At 34.8% G+C, this 25,564-nt stretch overlaps 1 protein-coding gene across 1 annotated transcript in view; it reads left to right on the top strand.

Moving 5' to 3' along the window:
- Erbb4 (erb-b2 receptor tyrosine kinase 4) overlaps nt 1-25,564 on the top strand; it is a 972,219-nt gene that overhangs the window by 644,196 nt on the left and 302,459 nt on the right. Inside the window, exon 4 of the mRNA XM_090354754.1 lies at nt 13,275-13,409. Coding sequence (XP_090210880.1) covers nt 13,275-13,409 — 135 coding nt within the window. The remainder of the gene's footprint in view (nt 1-13,274; nt 13,410-25,564) is intronic.

Genomic DNA, 25,564 nt, shown 5'->3' with positions numbered 1-25,564 from the left:
TACTTTGGTGGTAACTGAAGAAACAGTGATCCAAATATGTGACACAAACAAAACCTAAAATCCATTCATTTCACTGTATGCAATAGACATTATTTTGAGAATATGTGTGAAACATAGAGTTATTTCTTGTTCCACTTTACCTGATACTTTCTATTTTGAAAAACAGTACTTAGGGGGGTGGGGGGGAGAGGGTAATGGGTACCAAGACATGTGAAAGGGTATCAATGTATGTGAATTAATGCACCTTCTATCTGGCAAGTATCATGTAACCCGTTTATTAATTACAATAAAAAATTAAAAAAAGAAAAACAGTACTTAATATAATAGTTATTCCTATTCATTCATTCCTGATTTTCTCCAAATTAAAATTATTTAAAAGGATCTTGCTAGTGAGGCTCAAAAGTATTCTAAAATCAACTATTTCATGGTCTTACTTATGATTTGTTTAGTAACTTATTTTTACAAAAATGTCATCTTCATTCCTTTTAACATCAGCAGCACTTTAACTGAGACATACAGGATACTGATCTTAATATTTATAATTTAAATTTATTTTATGTATTGTTTGAAAAATTTGACATGTTGGAGAATTAAATGATTATTTTATGCAATTAAACCAGTCTCTTTCCTGCTTTATCTTGTATTTGCAAGTTTTAACTTGCCAGCAACAAACTTACATCGCATTGTTATATATTATTGCTGTCATCAGGGAACATTTAGATATTTCTGAAATATTCTAAAGAAAAAGTGGAAAAGAAATCACACATCGTGAGAGTAGTTATTAAAATTCCACAAACTAATATAGTTGGTGAGATATTTGAAAGTGACCTTGCCCTATATCCCAGGCTGATTGTATTAAAGCTTGTAAATAAAAGGACAAATCACTTCTGACCAGTAATGTGACTCTTCCTTTATTGGTAATGAAAACATTGAACTCTGTTGATTTGTTCTACTGAAGCAATTACATGTTCTGGAAACTTCAAGCACTTATTTAAGAGGATTCTTTTCTATCATAGGGCTCTTTAGGGGAAAGGAAAATAAAAATGTTTGAGTTCTATGTAAAGGAATATTCTACTTTAATATGACAAGGTATCACATCCTTAATTTTTCTAATATTCATCCAGTTTTGATTATTTCTGTTTTCACCTAATTTAATTTCTTTCTACATTACTATTTTCCTTCATTTATTAATATATTTCAATATAGCTTAATATAATTTCTTAATATTTTTTTTGCCAGACTTGGTGCTTGAAGCTGGAGCCTGAGTACTGTCCTTGGGCACTTTTTTGTTCAAGGCTAGAGCTCTGCTACTTGAGCCACAGTGCCACTTCCAGCTTTTTCTGTGTATGTGATACTGAGGAATTGAACCCAGGGCTTCATGCATGCCAGGCCAGTACTCCACCACTGCGCTATGTTCCCAGCCCTTTCTTAAGTATTTTTAAAGTATCATTTTCAAAACATTTCAGATGTATCAGAAACAAAATTTTAATTACATATGATGCCTTGATGTATGATGTTGTTGTTTAATAATAATTTCAATTTCATTGAAGACCGTGAGGAGTATTGGTGTGAGCTCTGCTTTGAAGATCTTATAGGATTCAGCCTTGAATCTGTCTGGCCCTATGCTTTTCTTGGCTGGGAGGTCTCTCATTGCCATTTCTATTTCAGTTCTTGAAATAGGTCAGTTTAGTTAGATTAGGTCTTCTAGGTTCAGTGTGGGTATATTAATATTGGCTAGAAATTCATCCATCTCGTCTAGATTCTCAAATTTGTTGGCCTTTTTTCTGATATATTGTATATATGTTTATTTATATGAAATAGGATAGGGAAGGAAATGGGAAAAACCAGATGAGGAGAGGGTGTGGGGGAGAGAAATGGGGACAAAAACATGAGAAGGGGTAGCAATGATTGTTAAGTAAAGCACCTCTGCCAGATATAATGTAATCCTCTTAATTACAATAAAATATATAAAATTTTTAAAAAATAACAATTTCAATAGATATCAGATTTTAAATACTTTTTAGTAATTGTTTTATACATATTCAGACCTTCTTCCAAAAGAACAAAAAGAAAACTTTTTTTCTAAGAATTCTATTCAAACCAGGTGATGGTAGTTCATGTCTGTAATCCTAGGTACTCAAGAGGCTGAGATACAAGCTTTACAGTTCCCCACAGTGAGACTGGGCAGGAGAGTTTGTGAGAGACTCTCATGTTTAATTAACACCAAAATAGCTAGAGATCTAGTAGTTTCTGGGTTGAGCATCAGCCTTGAGAATAAAGCTAAAGGCCTTAAATCTAAGCCTAGTAACAACACATGCACACACACACACACACACACACACATGCACACATGCATGCACACACACACAAATTGTACTTTTAAGATGGTATATAAGGGGCTCAATGTCATTATTATTTGCAAATTCAAATGATAACAATAGCACTGGTCAGCAACCAGGAAGACTACTACAAAATAGAAAGGACACAACCATAAAAAAGACAAAACCAGCACCACAAAGATGGAACTGAGTTTCTTATATAATAATTATGAAATATAAGTCACAACTGGACATTGGAAGGCATCATATTGTGTATCTTCACTATTCTTATAGCTATGCATACAACCTAGCTGTATACACGCCACTACCCAATGGATGACCAGACAGTGCTATTCATGGTACATGAAAATGAGTGGAGCATGAAGAACTGAAAAAATAGTTCAGGACATCACATATCTATGACACTGCACATTAATTTCACAAGCAATGTTGAGCTAAAGGAGTCAAACAAAATAATACAGCATATGACTCTATGTATAGAATCTACAGAAGTGTACAAGTGTCTTGTTCAATATCAGGATAGAGGTTTTGACAAGGTGTGAAGTGAAAGCAGAAGCCTTGTAAGGTAGTGACATAAGCTATTATTGAGTCTGTGACATAAGTTGTATTTATATGATGAAAGGTCATTGTATATGATACACAAATATTCATGTATGTGTAGAAAATGAAAAGAAGAAGTAAGAAAAAAAAGACAGAATCTTCTTTTTTACTTGGTCAACTTCCATATTTACAGATTTGTGGTTCATGGGTACCCAGAAAATGCATGGTCTATTTTGAGCCAATATAATAAGCTATACATTGTCTTCTGTTAGCCATTACAACTCTGTAACTTTAAAACAGTGTATAACATTTAGCTATTCCTACTCTAATACTGAATTATCAGATATTAATGAAACTCTAAAAAGTATAAATCTGGCTTATTTCAGCAGTAAATAACTATTTAAATAATTATCAAACACAAATGGCAATAACGACTTGGCAGGGAGTATAGCTAGAATTTCCCAATTCTACAGTTCAGAAAATTGAACCTCAAAATGATGGGCAAACCACACATTTTAACAATCCAAGTGTGTATTCTCAAATTTGTTCAATCTCCTTATACATCATCTTTGTTCTTCAACATCTTAATCATGAAGGATTCATCGAGCTGGCTAACTATCTGGGCCAACTTATCTATACTTTATATACATATATAATTTTTTCAGGGAGTACCAGTGTTTACCAATAATAACTAGTTACTTAGTGGGTAGGAATTAGTAATTCATTCACCTCCCAATAAATTTACTTAACGTATGAGCCACAGTCCAATGGGAACAATTTCAGGTTGACTGGATGAGATGATTCTGGATGTAGAGACTCGCAGTGGTTAAGGAATGATCTAAGTGTGGTTTCTGTGGTAAAAATGGTTACAGTGGCTAAGCTAGTTATGTATGTGTTTTTGTCAGAATACAAATATATCAAAATTATTCAACATTTGGTGTGATGTATGAAGCAACTATTAGTGATCCCACTGAGATGTTGTTATTTGGTGTTTAGAAATATTCACCATCTTCTAAAGATAGCATCATTGTCCTGCTAGTCTTGAATAGAATTTCCATTTCTACTTTACTCATGATGCTTTTTCTGGAACTAGAAACACAGAAGATATCTGTCATGATTTTTTATTCTCAAAGAAACTCCAGAAAGTAAAGGTTAGACAACTATCCCGAAGTATGGGTAAGAATTAAGGTAGTATTTGTTTTATGTCAGATGATGACTGAGATGATAGGAGTGGGAAGAGACTGATTCCATTTAAGAATAACTGTTCAGGGTAGACTCACAGTGGAGTAGGGCCTCAATCGGAATCAATAAAAGCTACGAAGTGAAGGGGATGCTGAAGTGAGTTTTTGATAAATTGGACTTGTGTGTCGGGCATTCCTGAGCTCTGTGTAATTGAAAACCAGGTATTTGTTCTATTATTTTCCATCTTAAGTTTATTTCGAGCTAGGGGTTTTGATCATTTCTTCCTGAAATTACCTTGTTCTGATTTATAAAAAGGTCTGTTGACTGTTACAACCCAATATTTGGTATTTGCATCCATGTGCATTTGACACTGATCATCAAGCTGAAAGATAGAGGGTTACATCATTCATTTACATTATCACCCTCTCCCCCTCCTGATACAAATGTGACATTTCAATTTTGCACACTTCAACTCTCCTTAAATCATCTGTATAAAAACTTCAAAGCTTGATTGATGATGAATGAGCCATTGTCTCCTGAAGCACTTGGTCCTCATTAGCCTTTAGAGTCTCTACTTATTAATAATGAACCTTGAGGGCTGACCCAGTAGGGTAGCAGCAATTCATTGTACTCCCAGCTGAAAAGTCTGCATTTGGAAATGATACAGGAGTCTCTAGACCAAGTCCACTGCAGAGATGATATATGATGGATCACAGGTGGATGATGTGATCTATATTACTTTTGTTTCATTATCTGCCAAAAGACGTGTGTGGCTCAAGGTGGTGACAGTGAGAAAGACAGAGTGCTTTGTATCCAAGAAAGTATGGCAACTACTAAGTGCAGTTTCATCTTGAAAATGGACTTTTGAGTATTCTGGACATATTGGTGTCACTTAAGGCTTTTTTATTTGCTAGACATGTTTCTCTTGATGGTTGCATGTCCCCAAAGTCATTTTGCATTTTAAAATTTTGGTTGTGCCCTTTGGTTCACAAATACAGATGTTTAAATTCCCTTACTGGTCTGAAGCAATTCAATAATGGTTAATGTGTACATAACGTTTATTATTATTTTAAAGCTTAGGTTGAATTATAGTTTCCAATACAGCAAGATATGTAATATATAATTGGGAATTGATGTTAAATATTTTATTCCTTCTTCTTAGATTGTTCTATGTTATTGTAGTTGGTAGATTCATGAATAGAAGTATTAATACTTAGGAGAAATATTGGCACATAGTTGTAATGTTAAGTGTTTGGAAACAAGAAATCAGAACGATTATGGTTCAAGACCATCTTAGACAAAACAAATACAAAAACAAAACCAACATCTTCATATCGGTCAATAAATTGGCTATGATGATATGCCTGTATTTCTAGCTATGGAAAAGACATAAGCAGAGAAGGCTTGATCCATAGCAAACCTAGGCAAAATCATGAGACTCTGAAAAATAAATAAAACACAAGGGTTGAGTCATTTATTTTTTTTCTGTGTTCCTAGAATTTGAACGAAGGAACACTTTTTTAAATATATTTTATTGTAATTAATAGAAGGGTTACATTATATTCATCAGATAGAAGGTACATTACTTCACAAATACTGATACCCTTTCTCATGTCCTCTTTCCCATTTCCACCCCTCCCCCCTCACCACTTGATTTCCCCCTTCCCTCTCCTATTTCAAACAACCTATTAAGCATATATAAAATATATCAGATAACAAGGTGAAATATTGTAACAATATGAGATAACCAAGGGACAGTAAAAGAGATGAGAGATAATGTAGTACATCAAGGACAACAATCAGTCATTATATGGCTTTTGTTTCTGTATCCTGGAGATCCTTACATTTAGTGTCCTACTATATGGAACACTCTACCACGGAGCCACCCTTCCAGCTGCTGTTGCTGCTGCTGCTGCTGCTGCTGTTGCTGCTGCCTCTCCTTCTCCTTCTCCTTCTCCTTCTCCCTCTCCCTCTCCCTCTCCCTCCTCCTCCTCCTCCTCCTTTTCCTCCTCTGTCTTTCTCTTCTTCCTCTTCCACCTCTTCCTCCCCTTCCTCCTCTTCCTCTTGCTCTTTCTCCTCCTCCTCCTCCTCTTCCTCCTCCTCCTCTTTCTTCTCCTTCTCCTTTTTAAAATTAATTGTATTCACTCTTTGTTTATGTGGTTTCTAGGAATCAAACCCTGGGCCTCATGCAAGCTGAGCAAGCACTCTACCACTATGCCACATTTCCTAGCCCCTTCTATGTTCTTTTGTTGCAGTTTGTGTCTGGTAGGATTTACCATTTTGCTATCTGCATTTGGACTAAAATCTTCCTACCACTGCTGTGCACTGAAATCCCTAGAATTATTCATTTCTTTGACTTTTGAGACTGGATTTTAGTATGAACATTGGCTGGTCTTGAACTTTCTATCCTAAGTTAATTAAGTGCTTGGGTTTTACCTGTGCACTAATCACTCATGGAGACGGATGGTTACCTACATTTATAATATTTAATTTTGAAATAAAAAGTGCTATTTGGACCTGTTTAGGAAACAGTTAAAAACTATACATGAGATTACAGCATAAAACTCTTGGAGAATTAGAAGACTAAGCTACAAGGACTTATGGTCTCTTTCAAATGCCATGTACTCACTTTATAACTTTCTTTATACCATTCGGAATATGAGCCAGACAGAGTTCTTTTGAGTACCTTAAGTTATTTAATTTGTACAGAGTAGAGAAAGCCTTTCTGTTTAGAATAGCTTACAATCATTATTTATTGGAAAAATCATACCTGGGTTTGTTGTATGAAATAGATTCGTGCAAAATAGTAAAAATGCCTTATTGTGATATATATATATCAAACATAAGATTTAAAAATGTTATGTTTTATCACTGCACACATTTGTATATAATAAAAGATATTTCCTCTTCAGCTTATAAAATGTCTAAATACAAAGTTATATATGAGCATATAGACATATACTTCTGTTTATCTTAAATACAGTGGTATATACATATATATATATCATATACTTTCTTTGGTCAGTTATAGGGCTTGAACTCAGTGCCTGGGCACTATCCTTGAGCCTCTTTTGTGCTCAAGACTAGTGCTCTACCACTTGAGCCACTGTGCCCCTTTCTGGTTTTTGAGTAGTTAGTTGGAAAGAGAGTCTCATGGGAACATTCTGCTCAGGTTAGCTTCAGACTTCTATCCTCAGATCTCAGCCTCTGATTAGCTATAATTATAGGCATGAGCCACCAGCACCCAGCATTTATTATATATATATATAGTTACTTAATCAATATTCCCTATGCATCTCCCGTTCCTTCCCTCATACCAGAAATTGGGATACAGCTTAGAACAAAAGAGAAATACTTCTTTACTTAATGAAACACAGAACTTTTCATTGGACTATAGAATATTCATAGAAATAAACGACTCATTTATGTATTTGCTTGTGTATTGTTTGTTGAATTGTTACTGTGCTGTCTCACTCAAGTCTAGTGCTCTACCACTTTGCATTGCAGTGTCATTTTCATTTTTTATTTTTATATAAGCCAAATATAATTAAAAGTAGGAGCAAGAAGAGAAGTCGACTTACTAATGTCCCTGGTACATGTTTATTCTTGATAAAAATAGATTTGTGGATGACAATGAAAATGTCTAAATATGACACACAAATATCAAACATTCTATGTACTATAATTTTACACATTGCTGGTTGGATATCATTGCATATTAAACCCAATGAAAAAGGATCCACGGGGTACAAGTAGTCCAGGGTTTGACACTACAGAAACATATTTAATAGAGAATATTTCTTGACTTCATAAAATTTAGTATAAATATACTTAAGTTAAAAATGATCGGAATTTAAGTTAAATTTAGCATAGTAGAGAGCAATACTAATTAAGATTTGACTCAAACTACCAATACATTCAATACATTTACTTGACTTGCATGCATTAATTTAGCTGGAAATATTTGAGGCACAAACATATTAAAGTGCATAATGAAATTTTCTGTAATGAAATGATATTTTTACTTTTATGGAATGCCATATCTAATATATTTTACATTTAACTGCAGTATTTATTAGAAGGAGGCACTTGTGTTTTGTGAACTTTCTGGTAATATTTTTATATAATATCATAAGAAAACTCAACAGCTTTTTTGCTACCAATTGATTAAATGAGTCTTTCATGACTTTCTTAATTTACTCTGGTATATTCTCTATAGTGTAACTTAAATACAATGGAATAATATTACCTTGTGTTCATTGACTTTTTCAACACTTTTGAAGTCTGTATTCCTACAAACATTTCCTTCCTTCCTTCCTTCCTTTCTTCCTTCCTTCCTTCCCTCCTTCCTTCCGGGACATGAATTAAATTGGTTGGTGCCACCCCCACCTTTCTGTACCAGAGCACTGTCTCTGAGTTTCCTTTGCTTAAGGCTATCACTCTACCAGTTGAACCACAATGCCATTTCCAGCCTTTTCTGCTTATGTGGTATTGAGTAATTGAACCCAGGGCTTCATGAATGCTAGGCAAGCACTTTATCATAAGCCACATTTCCATCCCAAGGTGTTTTATTTTGTCCTTAGGAACAGAAACTGCCTTTTGTCTTAGTCTTAAAATATAATTATTAGTTACTTAATTTCATGCTGATGGGGCAGAACTATAGGTACAAAGGAGTCGATTACTTTCAATAAATCTTTAGTAAAAAATGTGGATAACACTGCTGTTCTTTTATACTATCAAACATAGAACTACATATATGGGTATATATCATCACATCTATAATATTGTTACATATGAAAGCTTATTAATCCTTACCCTTTACTTTTCTGAAAGTACAATCAAACCTCCATTGTTAACTGATGGATGAACATAAGGTAACTCTCCCATCAAGATAAATCATAGTCGGTGTCTATTAAAGCTATTTTACACTTCTCAGTAGAATAAATAAAATGGCTAGTAAATAAATGAAGAAAACATAAATTTGTTTTGGCTTAAAGTAAATACAAATAAAAATAACACTGAGCTTTTATTGTACTTGAATGAGGATGTTCATTATCAAAGCTAGCAAAAACTATAAATGGCAGTGATATTGGGAAAAAGTAACCTAATATACAGTTAGTAGGAATATAAATGAGTATGACCACTATGAAAGTCAATAAAGGCTTTCAAAAAATTAAAAATTAAGGGCCACGAGTTTGGCCTAGTGGTAGAGTGCTTGCCTAGCATGCATGAAGACCCGAGTTCGATTCCTCAGTGCCATATACATGGAAAAAAGCTGGAAGTGGTGCTCGGGCTCAAGTGGTAGAGCTCTAGCCTTGAGAAAACCTAAGAACAGTGCTCAGGCCATGAGTTCAAGCTCCAGGACAAGCAAAAAATTAAAATTAACATTATACTACCTGTGACTCAGCTTATATAACTCTTGGGCTTTTATCTGTAAGAATGTAAGTCAGATTGTAATAAGGGCACATGTACTTCCATATACATTGCAACACTATTCAAAATAGTCAGCTTATGGAAATAGCACAACTTTCCTACAACTGAGATATATCTATATATACATACATACATACATGCATACATACATACATACATACATACATGTATGTATATATTCAAGAATCATGTTATTTGTAGGGAAATGGATGAGTCTGTAAAAAAAATTCTACTAAGAAAAGTAAGCTTGGTCCAGAAAAAAGGACACATATTTTCTCTAATATATAGAAATTAGAAACACACACACACACACACACACACACATACACACACACACAAACTCCATCAAGATGTCTAAAGTGTGGAATGTATCAAGCTGTGTTTCCATGTTGTAACTTCTTTGGACAATTAACTGCCAGCTTAAAATGAAAACATATCTTGGTCAGCGTTGAAGATGAAAAATTCAAGGGAATGGCTGAATGGAAAAAGGCATGCTGGACAAATATAGTCATAATACTCAATATACAGGTGTGAAAATGGAAGTAGGGGATTTAATTTGACTGGTTGGAGAAAAGGTAAATGGGAAGAGGGAGACTGTTGGAAAAAGCAACTGAGCAAAACAAACTACTCAAATAAACAAATTAAACAGAAACCCACCTGTACAACTATCTGAACATAATTTTATATAAAGGTATGTGTAGGTCAAAATTTATCCCACAGAAAATTAATTATTCCAGAATTAAAACTAAACAAATATATCCTCAAAAACAACATGCTGAATGTGAAGTTTTGAAATGTGATGGTAAAATAGAAGTTAGAGCTAGAAGGACACGAGTCTGCTCTCAGGGAAAATACATGCATGCACCACAAAAACATCCAACATTAACAGCTAAATATGCTTAGCTTCTCCCAATTAAAATTGGTAGCAGATGCTGGGTTTTGAATTTCAAATGATAAAAGTATCATCGAGATTGATTTGGGATGTATCTTAATTCAAAATTTTAACATGTAACATCATATTTAAATTATTATTCTCCTTTGTAAATCCCTTTTCCAAGTATACGCCAAGCCCTTCGACATAATACTTCTAAGAAACAAATGTCAAAAGCAGTGGCAGATTAATATAGTGCAGAAAAGGATTTGATGAGATTATTTTTCACTATAATATAGTCTGCTTCTATTTGAAAATCTTTCAGTAGGATGTTGGAGATGGATATTGTTTCTCCAGCATAAACAATTTGAATTAAAATGTGACTCCTGCAAAACAAAGACTCTTTTCATAATGTTTGAGCTATTACCTTTCCCTTCCCATTGTTTTAAACTACAACTTTTTCCAATATAGACTGAATAATAACCTTCATTTCCAGGCTAACAGTTGGAATCTCCTTTTGTTGTCATCTAATGAAGAATTATTCCTAGAGCAGAGGAGCATCAACTAATGTCTCCAGTGAAAGCTATTAAGAAAGAGAGGGGCACACTTCTCAGATAGAATCTAATGCCCAACATTCATGTAGAAATTCATTTTCACAATCATTCTTATCTTACACTTCCCTTCTGTTTTGATGAAGGGTGTATGGTTAGGTCAAAAAAATGATGCACCTGATTTTACAAATAGAAAGAATGATTTAACCTTCCTTCCTTCCTTCCTTCCTTCCTTCCTTCCTTCCTTCCTTCCTTCCTTCTTTCCTTCCTTCCTTCCTTCTTTCTTTCCTTTCTTCTTTCCTCTTTCCCTCCCAGCGACCCCTCTCTTGCTTTCTTTCTTTTTCTCTTTCTTTCAATGGATCTTTCTCTCTTGTCTTTTCTTTCTACAATGAGTAAAAGCATCGATGTGAAATAAGGTCTGACTCTAAATGTGCAAATATCTGCAATATTTAAATAAATTTGACCAATTTTCTACTTGCCATGCACAGAGATATTTTATGTGTACCCAAACCTGACCTTCACCTATGTCCACTATGTTGTCACTTGTTTCTTGCATTTTTTCTTTGTCTTAAGGTGACTTACAAGTTTAGCTTGGAGTTTTGCATGACCGAATTTTCCCAATAGTGTGCAGACAGATTTGGTTACAATCCTCTCCCGCCACCCCCTCTCTCTCTTCTCAAATAAACTCTGACTGGTTTGGGCTGTGAATACGTTCTTAAAATGTTTCCTCTTCAATCTATCTTGTCAAATAGCCCCAGGATATTATTTTACCCAACAAAATTTAATTATTATCCTTGAGGAATATATCTCTTTCCTAAAAGAAATCAGTCTCACTAGCAGTAAGTCTTTTGTTTCCTCTTCTACTTTCATCCTGTCTTCCATTCTGAACAGATATCTTAGATGAAGGAGCTACTTAATGTCTTGAATGAAAAAATCTGGAGTACAGGATGGTAGAGGAGAAAATAGTCACAGTGGAGCAACTAAACTAAGGCTTGTACCTTGACTTTTACAGAATTGATGACAAAAAAAATCCTCTATCTGTATAAACTATAGTGCTCAGTGGATCCTTTCTTTATATATATTTTTGATTATGGCCAAATCCTCTGTAAACAGGGGCATGATAATCTTAAATTGTTTCTCCATGAGATGTAAGGATGAAAATGTAATCGATGATGAACAGGAATATTTGAATCCTATTTGTGGGTAATTCTTTAAAAATTACTGTAATTTTCAAAGGGAATTTATTATTTTTTTCTGAACAACTTAAATATCTGGAAGAAAATCATTCTTCCTGGGAGACAAGGTAGCTAATCAACATCAGTTGTGAAAGAAAATAAATTGCTGTCTTTGCTTTATCATATGGTCATGGCCACATTCCAAAAACCATTGGGATTTTTGTACGTTTTGCTTTGTATTACCCTTAGAGGATAATTGGAATTCTAGCTGTTTCCATTTAAAATAACACAGAAAATTGGGTAGCAGCAGCATTAGCATTTTGTACTAATTGCTTTTCTACCTACTTGAAACCAGTCAACACCATGTTTGACTAAAAGTATCATTAACAGTGTCCATTTAACAATTTATATTTAGGATCTTAAGACTATTCTTGCTTTATAAGCATTTATGGAAATTTATATTAAAGATTAACCAGAGATGAACAAGTGACACAAAAGGAATAATTGATAAAATAATTATTTTCCAGAATATTATGTTCTAATTAAATTAGTATAAAATAATAAAAAATATTACTCAATACTTCATGTATTGAACTACTGAGATATTAACTAGTATATACTGTTATATCAAATTCAAATGTAAAACAGAAAGAATACAGCATCTGTATAAAAATGTTAAGAGTGCTTCTCTCTAAATGTTGCATTCAATGGTTATATTTTTCTTCTGCTTTTTTCAGTCTACTAATATTTTTTTTTTGCCAGTCCTGGGCTTGAGCTCAGGGTCTGAGCACTGTCCTTGGACTTTCTCAAGACTAGAGCTCTACCACTTGAGCCTCAGCACCACTTCCAGCTTTTTTCTATGTATGTGAATCGAACCCAGGTCTTCATGCATGCTAGGCAAGCACTCTACCACTAGGCCAAACTACTAGGCCCATACTACTAATATTTTTTAGAATTCCTGTAAATGACTTGGGAAAGTATATTTTGAAAGACATCTTACTTACCATCTAACATTAATACTGAAAAACTTGTTGAGTCCACTCCCTGATAAATGTAACTGTAACTCCTCTATAAATCACAACAATAAAATACAATAAAATAAAAAATAATTTAAGCAATTGATGATTGAACACCTTTTCATCAACAGAGAGTTTGACAAGAAATGTGTTTATTTCCAATACAGAAATTCTGAATGGTGGAGTCTACGTAGACCAGAACAAATTTCTTTGTTACGCTGACACAATTCATTGGCAAGATATTGTTCGGAACCCATGGCCTTCCAACTTGACTCTGGTCTCAACAAATGGAAGCTCGGGATGTAAGTACTATGGTTCTTTTGAATGTTTTAAAATGTTCTTGTCTCCCTTGTGAAAATAAATGATTTGTGTATCATGCCATGAATAATACCTAGAACTCGGATAATAGCATTTTGTTACGTACGAGAGAACAAGCATCTCCACAATGAATTCTCTGTTTTAAATTTAGGCTTTCTCTTTTACCAATTTTTATTTCTTAAAAAAATAGTTCCTCTCTATTGCAAATCTCTGCCCAGGCCGTGAGTTCATAGCCATGTGACTGAAGAAAAAAAAAAAAAAAGAAGAAGAAGAAGAAGGAGGAGGGGGAGGAGAAGCAGCAGCAGCAACAGCAGCAGCTTAACTTTGAGACAGTTGTAATTGCCAAGTGAAGGAAGCTGTCAAAGAAAGCTACTTTCAGCTGGGCGCGGTGGCTCATGCCTATAAAACTAGCTACTCAGGAGGCTGAGATCTAAGGATCAAGGTTCAAAGCCATCCCGGGAACAAAAGGACCTGGGATTATCTCCAATTAACCTCTAGAAAAGAGAAATGGGACTTGGTCAAGGGTAAGGTGAAGGGAGCTGAAGAGCTTAGGGACAAACACCCAGGCTCAGGGGTAGGATGGTAGCCTTGAGCTGAAGAGTTCAGGGACTGCACCCAGGCTGCCCGAAAGAACAAAGCTACTTTCTCATTGTCAACTTGGGGCAAAAGGTTCCTAAGGCAAATAATTTAAAATGTGAGTTTTTTTTTTTTTTTCTCCAGTCCTAGGCTTTAACTCAGGGCCTGTCCATTACCTCTGAGCTTCCTTTGCTCAAGGCCAGTATTCTACCAGTTGAGCCACAGTGTTACTTCCAGCTTTTTATGCTTATGTGGTACTGAGAAATGGAACCCAGGGCTTCATGCATGCTAGGCAAGTACTCCATCACTAAGCCACATTCCTAGCGCTAGTGTTAGGATTCTTAAAAACTGCCTCTCACCTTGAACACTGGTTTGTTAAACTTGTCATTTAAAATATGATGTAAAAATCAACATTAATAAATTCCTCTTTGCCCAATATATTTCATTTTTAGTGCCCGGATACTTGTGCCATTGTCCACAAACCTCAGACTTAATGTGTAGCTAGTGCTTCAACTTTTATAACTCATGCCCCACTGAGAAAAAGGCAGTAGAAGAAAAATATACCCAGTAACCATGATTATTTTAATAAAAATTAAAACTAGTCAACCTCTTAGATTTTTTCCAGGCATTCATTTATCCCTATGCCTTCATCATAAAACTTCATGACAATTCCAAATGATATAGAATAGATTTATATAGACTTATAAAAGAAGTATATTTAGCTTCTGATTTTTGTCATTACTATAATAAGATACTGAATTTTCCATTTTAAAAATATGTAGTGTCTCTCTGATGAAGGATTTATCAGATTCAAGTGCTTAATATGATTAAGTGATAACCAAACAATATTTGAACTATCATTAAAACCTCTGGAGATTATTCTCTCTGGAATCACTTTCATTTTCATAAAGCAGGCTATGTTGTCCCCACATTTATTATTACTGACATTTGAATACAATCTTTTTCAAGCATTAACCTGGGTTTTAAATTTCTCATCTATTATTATATATTTCCCACCTGAAATTATAACTATCTCTACATAGCACAATAATTATTAACCATAATACTTATTGTGTTATGAGGCTCTGGTTGGAAATTAGGCTTCGAAGGACAATTATTAAATTTTCAAGATGGTCCTAATAATATAATGGGATATATGAATATATTTGATCTAAACTGACAGCTGTGTTTTTAATAAATGGCTAAAACCATTTTGCATTAAAAAAAGAGTAACATAATTTTCTTGTCAAGTCCAAGCAGAAATTTGTATGAGATTTCTTCTTTATGGTATTCAAGTTGCCTACGAGGTAATATTACATGTGAATAGAAATTGAATCTGCTTGAGCTAACAATGTAAATGATGTAATTCAGAAACAGCTTCTGTTTTCAGTGTTCCCAGATTCTAGTACATATTATATGAGGTATGGGCCAAGAGGGGATTGATTGGAGGAGAGCCGGCTGACTCTCAAGTTTTCAGAATGACTAGCCTGTAAGGCTTGAATGAAGCCAGGCAAAGTAGAGCCTCAGACAGAAGCCAAAGGGAAATGTGCCCACCAGCCTCACAGCACTTGGATTAGGAAAGGTCGGAGGGGTTTGCTGCACTTTCACAGATGGTATCTCTTTGTGCTCTTCATTTTTGAGGACTAATTTGGATGATTGTGCTATAATTAAGCAATTGTGGTTGCACTTTTTATTTTGCATGTAAATAATTGCAGGTGCAAAGATTAGAAATGCAGAATGGGTTCATAACTAATGGTCCTTTACAAATGAACCAAAGTTTTACTGCTTACACAGTCGCTTTATTTTTGGACAGATTATGCACACTGCATGACACCATATTTGATAATAACCAATTGGCTGCTATTTGAATATTGGGGTCGTATGTTCTTGTTCTGCGAAAGGAATTAAGTCAACCACAAAAAAGATAAATAATCTTTGAGTTCATCTACATGAAATAGTTAAGGCTATTACATCTAGATATCAGAATGTAGAATTTTGGTGGTCAAGTGCTGAGGGTCAGGGGAAAACATGAAGAAATTGTTGAAGGCATTTGTTGTCTGTTTTGATAAAGGTACATTTGTCTGGAGGTGCATGGTACACCAGTGTCAATACAGCAACTACCACTGATGTATATACTTAAAATGATTAGGAGAATAAATGGTATGCTGCTTTTAAACCATAATTAAGAATAACTACATGAATATTATGTGAATAGGGACATAAATCATGGACTGTTATATGAATATATCTGTAGTTTCTACTGTTCATACTGTGGGTGGTATTACTATTTGGTCCTTATATTTATAGATGGTAGAAATTATAAATTTTAATGGGTTGTAACTAAGAGTAATAATGTAATGTTTTCCCATTCAAGTTCAAGTACTTATTGAGTTCTATCTACAGATCTTTCAGGAATCTGTGTTCCCTCCTCTCCTTGTTTTGTGTCTGGCCATGACCTTGTTTAGAAACTCTTCCATGGTGATAGAACAATATAGGGAAAAAATCTAAACAAATCCAAAGGCTCAGGATTGTTAGGAATTTTTAAACAAATTTATACCTGTGAATTGTGTTCATTTAATGAATGAATATTTCTCTTTATTTTCTGTTTGACATGTTGTCTTAATTATAACTTAACACATTCAACAACTTTCTAAAATACATTCTTCTCCAAGCTAGATGTGTTATAACTTCTGTGACCTCATAAAGATCAGAGGTATAAGCTAATATTTTGGCTAAAAAAATCCTGGCTCATGCCTGTGGTCCAATTTACTCAGAAGGGTGAATTCTGGGAATTGTAGTTTGAATTTAAAGCCATTCTGGGCAGGAAAGCCCATGAGATACTTATGTCCAAATAACATCCAAAAACCAGAAGTTAAGCTGTGTATCAAGTGAGCACAATATTCAGAGATAGTGACTCAGGCCCTGAGTTCAAGCCCCAGGACCAGAAGATTAAAAAAAAAAAGCTGGCATTTTACCGACAGTTTTATGATAGACAAGGCTTAATCTATCACCTATCCTCTGTTGTACTATACAATAGATAGGTAGCAGAAAGAAGTGAAAAAAATCATTCAATAAATAGATAGCTTCATAAACTTTGTATGGATAATACTAGCTATTTTTTAGGAAGAACAAAATGTATTCTTTAAGTTCTGGAGGCCTGAAAATCTAAGGTCAAGATGCTGACATCTTCTCTGATATCCACTAAGAGCCTAGATTTTCTCCAAAGAGCTTCCTGTGAACATTGTATCACAATGGGAGGAAAGTTTTTTCTCACATAGAGAAGAAGAGAAGAGAGAAACCCTCTCCCAATAGCCCTTGCTGTAATGGCATTGACTTTGAAGACAAAGGCTTGATAACCCACTGTGGCCTCTTCTCACCACCACTGCATTAGAGATGAACTTTTCAACATGAATTTTGGAAGGGTGTAAAAGTATTCAAACTGTAACAATTCAAGTGGGAAAATAAAAGAATTTCACCTATAATTTTTTACTCATCACTTCTGTAGAAAAGTATGAAGTAAAAGTTCCAATACAGTGATAGATAATTGATCCACTTCTAGTCCTCTTCAAGTTAAGACAGCAATATGCATCTCCTTGCTTCATGGAAGGTATGCTGATATACACTATAAAGTTGAAATTATTAAACTCATATCCTATTTTCACATTCTACTTTATAACAATTATAAGTTAAAATTGAGATACTAATTTATGTAGTAGTGTGAATATTATACTTAATTTTGATATGGAATCTAAGAATAGTTTATGATTTATATTTTATTAAATATTTCTACTTGTATATTTGTGGCAGTACTAATTCTTTCCTTGAAGTATGCTTTTGTAATGCAAAAATATATGTTTTTAAAAAGCAGCTTAAAGAAAAAAGCAACCTTGCTTTTTTGAAAATTAATTTATTTGTGCTATAATTGAAACAAGCAAAGAAATATTTATGATTTAAGATAAATACCATAGCTTTAAGATGCAAAGTATAGTTGGGATATTTCAATCTAAGCTTCTGGAGGACAAGGAAGTGATAAGTATATCTTTTTTTCCCTTTTTTCATCAATCCCTAGAAGGATCTATAACCTTGTATGCTCATATACTTAGACTGAGGCACTAACAGAGCTTATTCAAGAAACTAACCCTTCAGTGTGTAAGTACCATGCTACGAGATCTGTATTATTTTCAGGGAATACTGCTATAGCAATGTGCATTGCCACCAGAACATCAAAGTCATAGAAATAATGTTATTTCTAAAAAATTAACCAAATACAAATACAGAGAGACAAGGAAGAATGAATAGTTGTAAAGAGTATTTGGGCAAACAGGATTGTTTGAAACTTAGTCCAGCTGTTTCCTGCCACCTCACTATTTGCTCTTGTGCAAGTTTTTGATGCCACCATGATTCTATTTCCTCAAATAGAAAAGGAGAGCAGCAAGAGCTGAGCCAAGCTAAGGCCTAAACTGCTAGACCACACAGTGTTCAATTTAAGCGAGCAAAAATGAGCCTACCAACCAAGCTTTTAATCTTTAATTGCAATAGTGTAAACACTAAGCTAAACTAGCCTCAGAACCTACTTCAGCACCATTGATATTTCCTCAGGTAGTATGACTAAGCCAAGGGCAGATTGCTAACATGAATAGACTCACAGAATTATCTCATTGTTAAGGAAGCCCCAAATACTTGGATGCACCTGGAGGTTGGACAGAGGACAGGGAGAAAGATAAAAGTGGAAGATTATGCAGGAGGAAAGTTTCTGCTAAGCCCACTCCTCCTCCTTTTCCCCACATAGACATTTCAACAAGAACACTCCCAGGACTTGACAGCAAGGCCACTGTAAAAAAGGATGCTAGGCCTAAGAACGTGCATATGCATGAGTGTGGTCTGGATCTCTAGTCCTTTAATCCAGCTTCCTTCAGAGATTACAGTTGACTGGCTGTACATCAAGTCTGGTGGGTGGGCTCAGAGGGCAGTTTTTCCTTCTGAGTTCTGCTATGCAATGCTTCTGTCATTAACTATGCTTCAGGCTGAAAGGGAACAGCATGTTTGTCTGTTTGTTAAGCCAGAAACCATAATATTAACTCCAGAAATTTAAGAGCAAGAACTGTAATATGTCTAAAATCTCAGAGTGACCCAGTGTGTTTTCTTATAGCTGGAGAGTAAAGAAAGATCTTCTGATCATCATTATGTTCTTAGGAATTAGCCACACGTAGGCAGAAGCATTTTTCTGGAATGCGGTTGTATTATTTTCATTAAATATTCCATAAATTTTGTATGCTTCTGTTACCTGTGCTAATAAAGCAAAAAGGAATTTCTCATAGATTGATTTCACCAAGAAGCCAAAAAAATTGGCATACCTCAGATACTTCATATCCCACAATCATTTATGTACATTCCTCCAGAATTCTAGAAACCACTTTCCAGAAACAAAGACCAGCTGACAACTGAGCAGGGATGGGGAACTAGACTATTAATAGGTTGCAGCATATTCAAAAAAATGTTCTCCCAGAATCAAAACCATTATTATTAAAAACAAGCTACATTTTTCACTGAATCCTTTGCATGGTAACAATGTTCTCCTAGAACTGAATTAAAGAATATATATGTATATGTAAAACATCTGTATATTGTAAATGAATAAGGGTAAAAGTAACACCTATATGTGTGTATAGTGTGTGTGTGTGTGTGTGTGTGTGTGTGTGTGTGTGTTCATATGTCAATCTCAACTACTTATGATTGTAATTTAGTCAACTACAGTCTTGCCATTCTGGCCCTATTCTATTGCTTCCAGTACCCCACCCAGGCTTTGCTATCATTGACTCCAGTAAGTGACCCTATGCTGGGCTGCTCTTAAGGCTAGGTGAACCGGATTCTTTCAGAGAACAAATAAGTTCTGTTTTCAGCATTAAAAGCAAAGGGAATCACTGTTTGAGAAATACAGAAGACAAATTTTGACTTCCACATTCCTGCTTCTCTTTTGCAGTGCAGATACCTCTTACATTGGAGACGCCCTGGCCACTTTAACACAATCAGGCTCATTTGATATTCTGTTTCTAAATTAGTGAAAGCATCAACTTTGTTCCATTATGAATTGTTCAATACAGGTGCAGACTCTCAGGATTCTCAGTGACAAGCTACGTTACTCTACGTTTAAATGCATGACTTTCTCTGAGTTTTAAGCTATAGCACATGACACTGCAAATGCTTAGAAGCTACAGCAAAAAATGAGGAAACATCCATAATTTTATGCTTATAGATTTTCTCGGTAAACATACTCTCATTTTAGAGCACTCACTGCAAATTTTGGAGAAGATACCTGGTTTGCACAAGATTATGTATTATTTCTTAGACAAAGAGTCAATTACTGCCTTACCACAGTGGACCAGCAGAGGTTATGCTGTGGTAGGGCAGTTCAGTTGCTTATCACCTCTTTTGCAACTATACAAAGAAATTAGGTTGATATACCTTGTTCATATTATGAACTAATTATATTACTTGTAAGAAAATGTTGAATTGGATGAACACACACACACACACACACACACACACACACACACACAAGTTGCAAAAAGCAAACCATCTTTAGAGACGGCATTTTAGCTCAAATTTATGAAAGAAAAATAACTCTTTGAGTCACATTCTACTAACAGTTTTCATCTAAATTGTTAAATAGTATTGTTAGCATCTGAATTTATGTTAATTTTTGTAGTCAGATTTTCCTTAAGAGCCATAAGTCGACTGTTTTTCCTGTTTTATAAAAATTAACAAGCATGGCTCACAGAAACGGTCACACTCAGCCTCTGACCCCAAGATTCACTTCTTGGAACTTTACAAACTCAAGATTATAGATTTTAAATCAAACTTTTTTAACATCATTTTATGTCTCTACCCACAATTATAGATCAAGTTTGTACTCATATTTCCCTCATGGTCATAACCTGTTGAGATCGCATGAGGTGACCAGAGCAGACATTAAAAAGTCTGGTCTAGCAGTAAGGCACCAGGGTCTTTATATCCACAGATAACCTTAGAGTTTTGTAATGTTGGAATGGCTCAGAGTACACTTTGAGAGATTCTGCCTGAGTAGATTCTTCTTAATAAAAGAACTCTGGGAATCTTTTTGGCGCTAATCTTCAAAGAAACAACCACTCCATTAATAAGTGGGATAATGACCAATGGACATATGAAGAAATGTTCACCGTCTCTGGCCATAAAATAAATACCACTCAAAACAACATGGAGGTTCTACCTTACTCCAGTTAGAATGACCATTATCAAGAAAACTAATAAAATAAAAGATACTGGTGGGGCATGGCCCAAAGGGATTGCTACTATATTGCTGGTAGTAAAATAAACTTGTTCAACCACGCTGGAAAGCAATTTAGAGGTTCTTCAACAGACTAAACATAGAGCTTCTTTAAGGCTTAGCAATCCACTTCGGAGCATTACCCAAATGACTGCAGATCAGCCTACACTAAAGCTACCAGATTTAAGCATGTTTATTCCAGCATTGTTGATCATACAAAGATGTGGAACCAACCCGAATACCCCTTAGTGTATGAATGGATCAGGAAAATGTGATATATATGTATATATAATGGAATTTTGTACTTCCATCAAAAAGAATGACATGACCACATTCATAAGGAAATGGAAGGATGAAAAAATTATATTAAGTGAAAGAAGGCAGACCCAAAGAAATATAGGCTCCCCGGTTTCCCACACTTGTAAGATTAAAAATGTGCCTATAAATCTACAACTTAATCTAATGGATAGTAAAAGACATAATTATACTTGGATATAGCACTCTAAACATTCACTCAATGAGAATAAATGAAGATATTCTTAAGAGTAGATCACAAGGGCTGTATAGCCACATGCATATTGGCATATAAAATGATGCTTATCAAAATTAACTCGAAGAAACAAAAGATTTTTACCAAAGACTTTTTTTTTTACCAAAATACATGACTGTGTGTATGTTTGCATGCACATGCATGTGTGCATGGGCTAGTACTGGTGTTTCAACTGACCCTGAGCACTCTTAGCATTTTTTGGTCAAGGTTAGACCTCTTACATTAAGCCACAATTCCACATTCAGGTGTTTGGTAGTTAATCAGAGTTAAGAGTCTCAGGACTTTCCTGTCCAAGCTGGATCACATCTGAATCCTCAGACCTCAGGTTTCTCAATGGCTAGGACTAGAGGCATGAGCCACTGTCACCTGGCTAATTATGTGACTTTTTATTAAAAGTTCTTTTCAAGTAAAAGTCACTTGTTAATGTGAAAATGCTTTTATAGCAGCAGACTTAATAAAGAAAGACTAGGGAATTAGAGTAACCAGTCTTTTAATTTTCCAAAGTGCTAATTCCTAATATTTTTCAAGATAGTGAGTTTTTTTTAAAGAAGTGGTAATGTTTGAAATTCAGTGTTTTTTTTTCTTACCTTTCCAATTCTTAAAAATAACAGTAAGAACTGTTGGTGGGAGTGCAAACTTGTTCAACCACTATGGAAAGTAGTGTGGCAGTGCCTCAAAAGGCTAAACATAGAACTCCCCTATGACCCAGCAATTCCACTACTTGGCATTTACCCAACCATCCAGAAACAAGGACATACTAAATCCACTAGCACAACAATGTTCATTGCAGCCCTATTCACCATAGCAAAGATACGGAACCAACCTAGATGTCCCTCAGTTGATGAGTGGATCAACAAGTTGTGGTATTTGTACACAATGGAATTCTATGCTGCTGTCAGAAAGAATGACATCGTCCCATTTGTTAGGAAATGGAAAGACTTAGAAAAAATCATATTAAGTGAAGTAAGCCAGACTCAAAGGAACTTAGGCTCAATGATTTCCCTCATTTGTCATAATCAGTAGAAACCTTGGGCTCTCCTAGCAGAGATCTGCAATACAGCAAAACCTTGATACATAAGGCCATATAATGTGAAGCTAATAGAAAGGACCTCCAGGATATTGAAACAAAAGCCATATAATGAATGATTGTTGTCCTTAATGTACTATGTTGTCTCTCATCTCCTTTGCTGTCCCTTGGTTATCTCATATTGTTATAGTATCTCACTTTGTTATCTGATATATTGAATTTATTTGTATTTGGATATTTGAAATTTGATAGGGAAGGGGGGAAAACCAAGACGGGTGGGGGTGCGGGGGGGAAGGGAAATGGGTACCAAGACATGTAAAAGGGTATCAATGTATGTGAATTAATGCACCTTCTATCTGGCAAATATCATGTAACCCTTTTACTAATTACAATAAAAAAAATAACAGTAAGAGGCACTTGGTGATAACTCAGGTACTTGAAAATATATTCCCATTTTAAGTAATATGTCATCTTGTTCTATTGCAATTCACAAAGAATTCTGAATCTTGAGAAATTGGGTACAAATTTGAAAATTCAAGAAGGATAAAAAAACCTGATTTCCAAAAAAATAAACTTATCTTGTCTGAATTAAATGACACCTAAATTCAAATAATAAATTATTAAGTAATATGAAGGACAGATTACAAATCACTTCAGTGTTGACTTTAAGAAGCCTAAAATAAAGCCTTTCTTTTAAATCAGGTACCTAAAGCAAATGTGTAAAAGCTATGACATTGATAGGACTTGATTCATTATTACCCTTTTCTGTTTGTCTCTGATTTTGCACTACAAAAGTATTTTCTTACATGTATGTCTTGCTCTGAAATCACCATTTGCAGATTTAATCACAAAGATTCATCTTTATTTACTACTGAGAACACAATTTCAAAGGCAGCAAGACTTACTATCCCCCTCCCTCACTACTTTATTTTCTTTCTAAGTCCTCATCACTTGAAAAAATAAAAGGAATTCAAAGAGAGATGTTTAGCCATTACTGAACATTTGTGAAGACATCCAGGTTTCTCTTGCTGTGATATTTGCAAAAACTTTTCTATGTGTCTGCCCTCTCCTTCAGGTCTACTCTTACTGACCACCTACAGGAAAAGTTGGGTAAGAGAGCACTGTTTGCTGGGGTGGACGGGAACCAGTGTGACACTCTCTACAGAGAGGGGAAGGCAGATGAATACACAGATCAAGCTGCTCACTCACTCAGCCATCTTTCTAGCCTAGATTTATGTGACTCTTATTTAATTCTTTGCCACCTGGTAAGAACAAATTATGTTCTAGTTAGAGGTGATTCTTTTCCCAATTGTAGGTGCGCTTTTTTAAGTAGAGGGAAAAATGGAGAGGAAATTATGTAATAACATTTCTCTTAAAGTTCTCTTTAAAATACAAGTAAGAAAAATACATTTAAAAATGCTTGAATAAAAATGCACAAAAGAAAAGCCATTTCAAAAGTGGGTCATATGATTGATGAGCCACTTTGATTCTCCTAACTTTTCATGGCTTATGAAACAAAGATTTGATCAAACTGTTTGTTTTTTTTCTAAAAATACTTTCTATTTAATCAACCAAAAAATTACATAAGTTGTAGAGTACAGCATTAAACACCTTCTCTTAATCATATGCCCAAATATGCTTTCCAAAAATTAAAAAAAATGGGAAAGCTATGTTGATAAATCTAAAAGTTATAAAAAGCAAGAAGTAGACAACCTTCATTTATACATTTTCCAGTCTCACTAATTGGCACAATTTCAAATATTACAAATGTCAATGGGAAAGAGTTCTGGTAGGCAGTAGTGGCTCACACCTATAATTATAGCTCCTCAGGAGACTAAGATCTGAGGACTGTGGTTCAGAGCCATGCCAGGAAGAAAAGTCCACAAGACTCCTATCTCCAAGTAATCACCAGAAAGCTACAAGTAGGGAGGTAGCTTAATAGGTAGAGAGACAGCCTGGAGTGAAAAAGCCAAGCATGAACATGAAGCTCTGCTTTCTAAAGATAATATTACCACACACACACACACACACACACACACACACACACACACACACACACACACAAAATGAAAAGAAAATGTAAGGGAAATTTTGAAAAGAATACTAGAAGAGGAGGTAAATATAAGCATACACACACATACACACACACACACAGATAATAGATATCTCTTCATTCTATCTATCTACATACACACATAATTATGCATGCCCCTGCACACATATGTATAGAAAGAGAGAGAGAGAGAGAGAGTAGAGAGAGCCATCCATACAATAGCCTTTAGCTTTCAACAACCATGTGTACTAGGAAAAAGAAAAACCCTATTTTCATTAAAAAGACATGTCTTTCATAGAGCAATTAAATGTCTAGGAATATTTCTAGTTGTATACATGACAATGATTTGCTTGGTTTGATAGAGAAGAGAAAAATTATCACCTTTGCAGTAAATGAGTAAAGGTGTTAACACCTTTCAAACATTCTTATGAAATAGTAAAATACTCATAATGATATATGCAGTGGATTCAGATATTCTTATTCACTGGAGAAGAAAAGCAACCACTAAAAAATATAAAACTTGGCTAGGTGTGGTGGCTCAGTAATCCTAGCTACTCAGGAGGCTCAGATCTGAGGATCATGGTTCAAAGCCAGCCTGGGCACTAAAAAGTCCTTGAAACTCTTATCTCC

Source organism: Megascapheus bottae, chromosome 21 (assembly GCF_031878675.1).
Source record: "Megascapheus bottae isolate mThoBot1 chromosome 21, mThoBot2.hap1, whole genome shotgun sequence".
Lineage (NCBI taxonomy): Eukaryota > Metazoa > Chordata > Mammalia > Rodentia > Geomyidae > Megascapheus > Megascapheus bottae.
Note: the sequence above shows the minus strand (reverse complement) of the source record. Positions and strands in the feature narration are given on the sequence as shown.